The sequence below is a fragment of the Ornithorhynchus anatinus genome, chromosome 4 (assembly GCF_004115215.2).
Source record: "Ornithorhynchus anatinus isolate Pmale09 chromosome 4, mOrnAna1.pri.v4, whole genome shotgun sequence".
In the NCBI taxonomy this organism is placed as follows: Eukaryota; Metazoa; Chordata; class Mammalia; order Monotremata; family Ornithorhynchidae; genus Ornithorhynchus; species Ornithorhynchus anatinus.
The window spans coordinates 22,284,661-22,294,441 of NC_041731.1; the positions used below are offsets into that span (position 1 = coordinate 22,284,661).

The 9,781-nt window shown below is 55.5% G+C and overlaps 1 protein-coding gene across 1 annotated transcript; it reads right to left on the minus strand.

Annotated features, from left to right (window-relative positions):
- Positions 1-1,016: 1,016 nt before the first annotated feature.
- Positions 1,017-6,128, minus strand: LOC100091934 (probable N-acetyltransferase camello). The gene is made up of 2 exons (XM_029063948.1): positions 6,043-6,128; positions 1,017-2,757 (listed from the first exon to the last, which is right to left on the minus strand). The coding sequence occupies exon 2, from the start codon at positions 2,747-2,749 to the stop codon at positions 2,042-2,044; it is 708 nt and encodes a 235-aa protein (XP_028919781.1). The 5' UTR covers positions 2,750-2,757; positions 6,043-6,128; the 3' UTR covers positions 1,017-2,041.
- Positions 6,129-9,781: the final 3,653 nt, after the last annotated feature.

Here is a 9,781-nt window from a genome sequence, read left to right on the forward strand (position 1 = left end):
CCGCCTGGGCCCAGAGAAGGGCAGAGACTCCTCCAAGTCACACAGCGCAGGTTCAGCCCTGCCCTCAGGGTCACCCTGGCCCCTGATTCGGCCTCTCCCCAAACGGGTCAATGTTATTTATCGAGTGCATACTGTGTGAGCAGCACTGTACTAAGCGCTTGGGAGAATCCAATAAAAGAGGAAAAGAGACACATTCACTGCCCACAATGAACTTAAAGCTTAGAGGTCAGGCCCCGCTGGGTGGCATCCCACCCCTGGCATCCGCAGGGGCTTCAGCCACGGGGGGCCGGTGGTGTTGGGCACCAGGTCCCCCCCGGCTGGACCCTCGTCCCCCCGCCCGGCTCGACTGGCTGAGGGGTGGTCTGTCCAGAGCAGGCAGGACCCTACGGGTGGGTGCCGGGCAGCTGGCCAGGAGGATGGGTTGGTCCAGCTGGGAATCCCCGGCCCCACCCTCACACAGACCCACTGGACCTCCCGGGAGGAGACGTAACAATTATCACGCTGCTGTTTGGGTGTTAGGCACTTACTGCACATCAAGACTGTTCTAAGCGCAGGGGTAGATCCAAGCTAATCACGTTGGACTCGGTCCCTGTCCACATGGGGCTCGCAGTCTTTATCCCCATTTTACCGATGAGGGAACTGAGGCAGGGGGAACTGAAGGGAACTGCCCAAGGTCTCCCAGCAGGCACATGGCAGAGCTGGGATTAGAACCCAGGCCCTCTGACTCCCAGGCCCAGACCACTTGTGTGCTGTGTGATCTTGGGCAAGTCACTTTCTCTGAGACTCAGTGACCTCATCTGTAAAATGGGGATGAAGACTGTGAGCCCCATGTGGGACAGGAACTGTGTCCAACTGATTAGCGCCTATCAACCCCACTGCTGAGAACAGTGCTTGGCCCATAGTAAGCACTTAATACCATCATCGCTATTATCATTATATCATCATCAACATCCGAGAAGCACAAACCTACGACAGAGAAACTAGATGACACCCAGAGTGGAGTTCATTCATTCATTCATTCGTTCAAATTTATTGAGCACTTACGGTGTGCAGAGCACTGGACTAAGCACTTGGGAGAGGCCAATATGGCAATAAACAGACACATTTCCTGCCTACAACGGGTTTACAGTCTAGAGGAGAGGGAACCTAAGCAGGTAACTCCTCTAAGCTGGGGCAGGAGGGGAATCTGGCACCAGTCAACCACAGAAGTAGTCGGGCCGGGCATCGCCTGAGACCTCGAGGCAGAGGCAGAACGAGGACAAGGAAGAGGGGCATTAGATGAGTTCCAACCTGTCAGTGCCCAGGAGATGCTGCGTCCGCACACCTCGCGCCCGGCTCAAGCTGTGGACCTCCGCCCGCCCGAGGTCCGGTCCGCGGTGACCTCAGCCCACAGGCGCGGGTCCCAGCTGCGGCCCATCCTCCGTGCCAACCCTACTGCCCGTCAGCTGTCCCCCTACCGCGTCCGCCAGCCTCTGCCACCCTTCGTCCGCCGGGCTCCTGGTCCTCAGCCGGTCATTCGTTCCATCGTATTTACCGAGCACTTACTGTGTGCAGAGCACTGTACTAAGCGGCCGGGAGAGGACGCCGGAACAATACCGTCCTGCTCCGGTGATCTCAGACCAGAGATAGAACAACAGGGGCGGGGGGGCAGAGGAGAGAGCGAGGAGGGGGAGGATTAGAGGAAGATTCTTAGGAGCGTAGCGTCTTTCTTCCGCACGGAGGGGTAAGTCGGAGGGGGATGTACCTTCGGGCGGGGCTAGGTCTGCTCACCCCAAAGCTGGGGCCTTGCAGCCAGGGCGACCAGGGGGCTGGCATTCGCCAAGCAGCCAAAACGTACCCCGCCCTCCCCTGAAGCCCCCCCATCCCTGCTCAAGACCGGACGCGGATGTGAGTTGCAAGTCCAACCGGGCAGACCTGTCCTTGACTTAGGCCCGCGGGGTTCACCCACGCCCTCCCTCGGCGCCGCTGCCCCTCTACCCTCATCGTCTCCGTGCGTAGGGCCAAAGGAGGCCGGGGAGGGGGCTCGGGCTCGAGTGAGGGCTCAGTCCGTGGGCTCGGGCCCGAGGTCGTACCGGAAGTGGGTGACGGTGAAGTTGGCCAAGCGTCCGTACACGGTGGGCAGCAGCTGGGGCGGGCCGGGCCGGAAGCCCAGCCCGGCGTAGAGCAGCCGGGCATCGCGCTGCACCACCACCGTGTGGAGCACCACGGCGCGGCTGCCCCGGAGGCGGGCGAAGTCCAGCACGACCCGGCACAGCCTCTTGGCGATGCCCCGGCCCCGCCAGCCCCTCCGCACCGTCAGGCGCTTCAACACCAGCTCCCGGGCCTCGCCCCGGGCCGGCCTCGCCCCCACGGTACCCACCACCCGACCGCCCGCCTCCGCCACCCAGAAGCGGCCGCCGGCCTCCTCCGCGTAGGCCGCCCGCACGTCCAGCAGGTCCTCCCCGAGGCAGCGGGCGATGTAGAGGCCCCAGGCCCAGGTCAGGGCCTGGCGTCCGGCGGCCAGGAGCAGGGTGAGGGCCAGCACGGGCAGCAGCAGGGAGCGGGCGCTGGCCAGCAGCAAGCAGAAGGTGCAGGACAGGACCAGCAGGACCCAGGGCTGGCGCAGGACGTGGGCGCACAGGGCCGGGGCGTACTCGCCCATGCCCGAGGCCAAGAGCCCGCGCACCTCCCGGTAATCCGAGTCTTGATACTCGCGGATCACGACGACGTCGGCTCCGACGCCCGGATCTCCGTCCTCCTGGGGGTCCATCGAGAGGCCTGGAGGGGCGGAGGGAGACGCCGGCAGGCTCAGTCCATCTATCGATGATATTTATTGAGCACTCACTTCATTCATTCATTCATCCATTCACTCGTGTTAATCGAGCGTTTACTGTGTGCGGAGCACTGGGCTGAGCGCTCGGGAGAGGACCGTACAACAACTACTCCGTGCAGAGCACAGTTCTAAGGGGTTGGAAGAGGACAAGAAAATAAGCAATAGTAATTATTATTATTATAGTACTCGCTAAACACTTCCTGTGTGCCAAGCACCGTTCGAAGCACTGGGGTAGATACAAGGTCATCGGGCTGGATGGACACCGTCCCCGTCCCACATGGCGATCGCGGTCTTCATCTCCATTTTGGGTACCGAGGTCGAGAGAAAGTGACTTGCCCAAGATCACACAGCAGACGTGGTGGAGCCAGGATTAGAACCCAGGTCCTTCTGACCCCCAGGCCGACGCTCTCGCCATTAGGACACGCTGCTTTTCATATTGCGCACCTACTATAAACTATGAAGCTTACTGAAATTGACTGATCGCTTATGATGCGCAGGGCACTGTTCTAAGCGCTTGGGAAAGGGCCATACGAGAGAATAAGCAGACACGTCGCCTGCCCAGAGTGAGTTTACAGTCTAGAGGGGCACCGGGAAGCCCCCAACCCCCTTCCTCCTCATCCATCCCGGGAGACCCAGCTCACGGTCTAGGCTTCGCTGTGGGAGGGAAGACGCAGGGCGACCCCTCCCCAAATCAGAGAAGCAGCACGGCCTAGAGGAGAGACCGGGCCTGGGAGTCCGAGGACCCGGGTTCTAATCCCGGCTCCCCCACTTGTCTGCTGGGTGGCCTTGGAATACCACAACTATCTGGTATCTACCCCGGCGCCTTTCTCCTTCAAATCGACATCCTATCGTCGCAGGAGAGTTTGTATATGCCAAAGAAGCTCAGAGCTCTGCCACCTCTTCTTTAGGGCTACCCAAAATAATAATTATTATTATTATGGTATTTTTTTAGGGCTTATTATGTATTAAGGGCTGGGGTGGATACGAGCAAATCGGGTTGGACACAGCCCCCGTCCGATGTGGGGCTCACAGCCTCGATCCCCCTTTTACAGAGGAGGTCACTGAGGCACAGAGAAGTTAAGTGATTTGCCTAAAGTCACACAGAAGACAAGCAGCGGAGCCAGGATTAGAACCCATGACCTTCTGACTCCGGGGCCAGGGCTCTATCCATGATCGAGTCATCAAAACGTTGATCAAATTTTTACTGCGTGGAAGAAGGCAATGGTAAGCCACTTCTCTATTTTTTACGGAGAAAACCCTATGGATGAAAATCCATAAAGTCGCTATGAATCGGCAACGATTTGACGGCATTTGATCATCGTCACCCCGGCACGTACTACAGCGCTTGGCTCTCGATTAGTGCTTAACAAAGACCACAGTTATTATTTTATATCGATCCAAGAGCTCAGTACAGTGCCGGCCACATAGGAAGAGTTTGACGAATACCATAATCATGATCTTGTACCTACCCCGGCACTTAGTACAACGGTTGGCACATAGTAAGCGCCTGAAAATACGACGACTATCTTGTGCCTACCCTAGGTGCTAAGGACAGTGCTTGGCACATAGTCGATGTGGCCTTGTGCTCAGTGGAAAGAGCCCGGGCATGGGAGTCAGGGGTCATGGGTTCGAATCCCAGCTCCGCCACTTGTCAGCTGTGGGACTGTGGGCCAGTCACTTCACTTCTCTGTGCCTCAGTTACCTCATCTGTAAAATGGGGATTAAGACTGTGAGCCTCCCGGGGGACCATCTGATTACCCTGTATCTACCCCAGAGCTTAGAACAGTGCTCTGCACATAGTAAGCGCTTAGCAAACACCAACATTAGAGCACGGGCCTGGGAGTCAAAAAGACCTGGGTGCTAGTCCCAACTCCGCCACTTGTCTGCTGCGTGACCTTGGGCAAGTCATTTCACTTCTCGGACCCTCAGTACTCATCTGTAAAAATGGGAATTAAGACTGGGAGCCTTCCGTGGGACAACCTGATCACCTTGTATCCCCCTCAAGGCTTCCAACAGTACTTTGCACATAGTAAGCGCTTAACAAATACCATTATTATTATTACCTGGCCCATAGTAAGCACTTAAAAACCCCCACAATTATTATTACACTAGCTTGTATCTCCCCCAGCGTTTAATAAAGTGCCTGGTCCATAGTAAGCGATTAACAAATACCACAATTATTATCGTTAGCTTTTATCTCCCCGAGCACTTGGTATACTGCCTGGCCCGTAGTAAGCGCTTAACAAATACCACAATTATTATTATTAGCTTGTATCTCCCCCGTCGCTTGGTACAGTGCCCGGCCCTTAGTAAGCGCTTAACGAATAGCGCAATTTTTATTAGCTTGTATCTCCAGCACTCACTACAGTGCCTGCCCCCAGTAAGTGCTTAGCAAATACCACCGTAATTATTATTAGCTTGCATCTCCCCCAGCGTTTAGTACAGTGTCTGCCACAATTATTGTCCACTGTGAGGCTTAGTACAGTTCCTGCCCCATAGTAAGCACGTAAAAAATTCCAGTTATTATGAGCTTGCATCCACCGTGGCACTTACTACAGTGCCTGCCACCAAGTGAGCATTTAGCAAATAGCCCAAGTTATTCTTAACTTGTCTCCAGCCCAGCACTTAGTACAGTGCCCGCCCCATAGTAAGCGCTTACCAAACACCACAACTGTTATCTTGCAACTCCCCCAGCGCTCAGTACAGGTCCTGCCACGTAGTAAGCGCTCAACGAGCAGCAGGGCGTCCTGGATGGAGCCTAGGCCTGGGAGTCGGAAGGTCCTGGGTTCTAATCCTTGCTTGCAGGGTGAGTCACTAATCCGGGCCTCCGTGACCTCGTCTGGACAAGGGGGATGGAGACGTTGAGCCCCACGTGGGACAAGGCCCGTGTCCAACCCCATTTGCTTCTATCGCCTCCCAGCGCTTAGTGCAGTGCCTGGCACCTCCTAAGCGCCCAAAAAAGCCCGCAGCTCTCGCTATTTTTCCTTCCATCCTACTTCCTGAGCGCTCACTGGGTGCAGAGCAGTGCACTAAAAGTACAACTCTGCAAGCAGAAGGACCAGCCCACCCCCCCCCCCAAAGCTGGCTTCCTAATTACCACCCTTATTAGAGGAGCTTTGCACCTCCCCCAGCGCTTAGCACAGTGCCGGCCCCCCAATAGGCGCTGCACATATAGCCCAATCACTTTGACATAAATTCAAACAAGTCACGAGGGGCAGCAAACCTCCTACCTCGCTACAACGCGCCTCGCTCCTTATAACGCGCCTCCTCCTCCGCTTCCGCAGAGCAGCTCGGGTGCCGGGGACACGTGACCCGAGGGGCGGGGGGAACCGCTCCCTCGCCTCCGATTGGTCGACGCGGAGGAGGACACGCCCCCTTCCCCGCCTCTAGCCAATAGGAAATGAGGAGGGAGGGGTTGCCTCGTCGAGGTGCCCCCTAGTGGTCAAAGCGGGCGTTGGGACAATCCCCTCCCGCGCCCCCCCCCCCACTTCAGCTCGGCTGCTCTTTGGTGTCTTAGGGGTGTTTGGGAAGCGCTGAGTATGGGCCGGGCACTGTACTAAGCGTTGGGGGAGATAATAAGAATCATAATGTTGGTCTTTGTGAAGCGCTTACTCTGTGCAGAGCACTGTTCTAAGCGCTGGGGGAGATCCAGGGTCATCAGGTTGTCCCACGTGGGGCTCACGGTTTTAATCCCCATTTCACAGACTGAGGCACAGAGCAGTAAAGTGACTTGCCCACAGTCACACAGCTGGCAAAAGGCAGAGCGGGGATTAGACCCCATCGCCTTTGACTCCCAAGCCCGCTCTCTTTCCACTCAGCCAAGCTGCTGCTCAATGAGGGTATTTGTTAAGCGCTTTCCATGTGCCCGGCACTGTACTAAATGCTGAGGTGGGGATAGCCCCTGTCCCACGTGGGGCTCACAGTCTCTATCCCCATTTTGCAGATGAGGTAAATGAGGTCCAGAGAAGTGAAGTCACTTGCCCAAGGTCACACAGCAGACAAGTGGCAGAACTAGGATTAGAGCCCTTTATTGGGCAGGGATAGTCTCTCTCTGTTGCCCAATTGTACTTTCCCAGGGCTTAGTACAGTGCTCTGCACACAGTAAGCGCTCATTAAATACGATGGAATGAATGGGTCGGGGGTCGGGCATTCTAATTCCCCCTCCGCCCCTTGTCTACTGTCTAACCTTGGGCGAGTTGCTTAATAATAATAATAATAATAATGATGATGTGGGTATTTGTTAAGCGCTTACTATGTGCCGAGCACTGTTCTAAGCGCTGGGGGAGATACAGGGTAATCAGGTTGTCCCACATGAGGCTCACAGTCTTCATCCCCATTTTACAGATGAGGTCACTGAGACACCGAGAAGTTAAGTGACTTGCCCAAAGTCACACAGCTGACGAGCAGCAGAGTGGGGATTAGAACCCATGACATCTGACTCCCTGTTCCAAGCTCTTCCCACCGAGCCACGCTGCTTGTCTTTACCTCAGTGACCTCCTCTGTAAAATGGGGATGAAGACTGTGAGCCCCACGTGGGACAACCTGATGACCTTGTATCTCCCCCAGCGCTTAGAAAGGTGCTTGGTACATAGTAAGCGCTTCACAAACACCATTATTATTATTACGAGGAAATCGGAGCCCACGCGGTGTGGTATCTGTGAAGCGCTTCCTATGTGCCAGGCCCTGTACTAAGCGCTGGGGGACATACGAGGTAATCAGATCCCACGTGGTATGGCATTTGTGAAGTGCTTACTATATGCCAGGCACTGTATTAAGCGCTGGGGGAGATACAAAGTAATCAGATCCCACGTGGTGTGGTGTTTGGGAAGTGCTTACTATGAGCCAGGAACTGTACTAAGCGCTGGGGGACATACGGGGTAATCAGAGCCCACCTGCTTTGGTGCTTAGGAAGTGCTTACCACGTGCCAGACACTGTACTAAGCGCTGGGGGAGATACAAGGTAATCGGATCCCACACGTGGAATGGTATTTGTGAAGCGCTTACTTGTACCGGGCGCTGTACTGATTGCTGGGGGAGGTACTAAGAAGAATAACAATGATGGCATTTATTAAGCACTTACTGTGTGCCCGGCCCCGTGCTGAACACCAGGGAGATACCAAGGTGATCAGGTCCCACATGGTAGGGTATTTGTTAAGCGCTTAGTATGTGCTCTATGTGCCCACATCCAGCCCCTGGCCTGGAAGGCCCTCCCTCCTCAAATCCGCCAGCCAGTGACTCTGCCCACCTTCAAAGCCTTATCGAAAGGACATCTCCTCCAAGAGGCCTTCCCTGACTAAGCCAGCCCCCCATTATTATTATCATTATCATTATTATTAGTGCCTGGCACATAGTAAGCGCTTAACAAATACCATTAAAAAAAAAAGATGGACACAGAGACGCAGTGCCCATAGGACCGGTTCATAATAATAACAATGTTGGTATTTGTTAAGCGCTTACGATGTGCAGAGCGCTGTTCGAAGCGCTGGGGGAGATACAGGGTAATCGGGTGGTCCCACGTGAGGCTCACAGTTAATCCCCATTTTACAGATGAGGAAACCGAGGCACAGAGTTGCCCACGGTCACACAGCTGACGAGTGGCAGAGCCGGGAGTCGAACTCGTGACCTCTGATTCCGAAGCCCAGGCTCTTTCCACTGAGCCCACGCTGCTTCCCCGTTAAGTTCAGTAAGTGTTCATTAAGTGTTGACCGATTCCACTCCCCCACCCCACCTCCAGCACTTACTGTGTGCAGAGCACTGTACCCAGCGGAAGACCCCCGGGGAAGCAGTGTGGCCTAGCGGATAGAGCACAGGCCTGGCAGTCGGAAGGACCTGGGTTCTAATCCGACTCCACCACTTATCCGTTGTGTCTCTGTCCACGTTGCCATGTTACTTCTCTATCGTACTAAGCGCTGGACTACACAGAAGCTAATTGGGTTGGATGCTGTCCCTGTCCCCCACGGGGCTCACGGTCTTCATCCCCACTTTACAGACGAGCCAACTGAGGCCCCGAGAAGTGGAGCGACTCGCCGTGGGCAGGGAACGTGTCCGTTCTACTGCTCTGGCGTCCTCTCCCAGGCGCTTAGTACAGCGCTCTTCACACGGTCAGAGCTCAAAAAGACGACTGACGGACCGATTAGGAGTCGGGGGACTCGGGTGCTAATCCCGGTGCTGCCACTTGGCCGCCGGGTGACCTGGGGCAAGTCACGTCGCTTCTCTGGGCCTCGGTCTCCTCGGCGGTAAAATGGGGATCCGATGCCTAAAATCCCTCCTAATGAGCCTGGAAGCTCTACGTGGGCCTGGGCCTGCGTCCAACCTGAACTGCGCTTAGTACGGTGCCGTGGCGTACAGTGGGTGCTTAACAAACGCCATGATTATCTGGATAGAGTTCGGGCCTAGGAGTCAGCAGGTCCTGGGTTCTAATTCCACCTCCACCACTTGCCTGCTGGGTGACTTTGGGCAAGTCATTTCACTTCTCTGGGCCTCAGAAGTGCCTCATCTACAAAATGGGGGTTAAGACCAGGAGCCCCGCATGGGACAGGGACTATGCCCATCCTGATTAGTCTGTAGTCACCCCAGCACTTAGTACAGTGCATGGCACAGAGTAAATCCTTAACCACTACCACAATTATTATTATTAGTGCTCGGTTTACGGTAAGCGCTCAACGGAAGCAGCGTGGCTCAGTGGAAAGAGCACGGGCTTGGGAGTCAGAGGTCGTGGGTTCTAATCGCGGCTCCGCCACCTGTCAGCTGTGCGGCTTTGGGCCGGTCACTTCACCGGGCCTCAGTGACCTCGTCTGTAAAAGGGGGATGAGGACCGGGAGTCCCACGTGGGACAAGCTGATGACCCTGTATCTCCCCCAGCGCTCAGAACGGTGCGCTTGACACAGAGTAATCACCTAGCAAATCCCATTATTTTATTATGATTAACAAAGACCATTAAAAAGAAAAAAAAGGAAGGCAGAGCAGCGG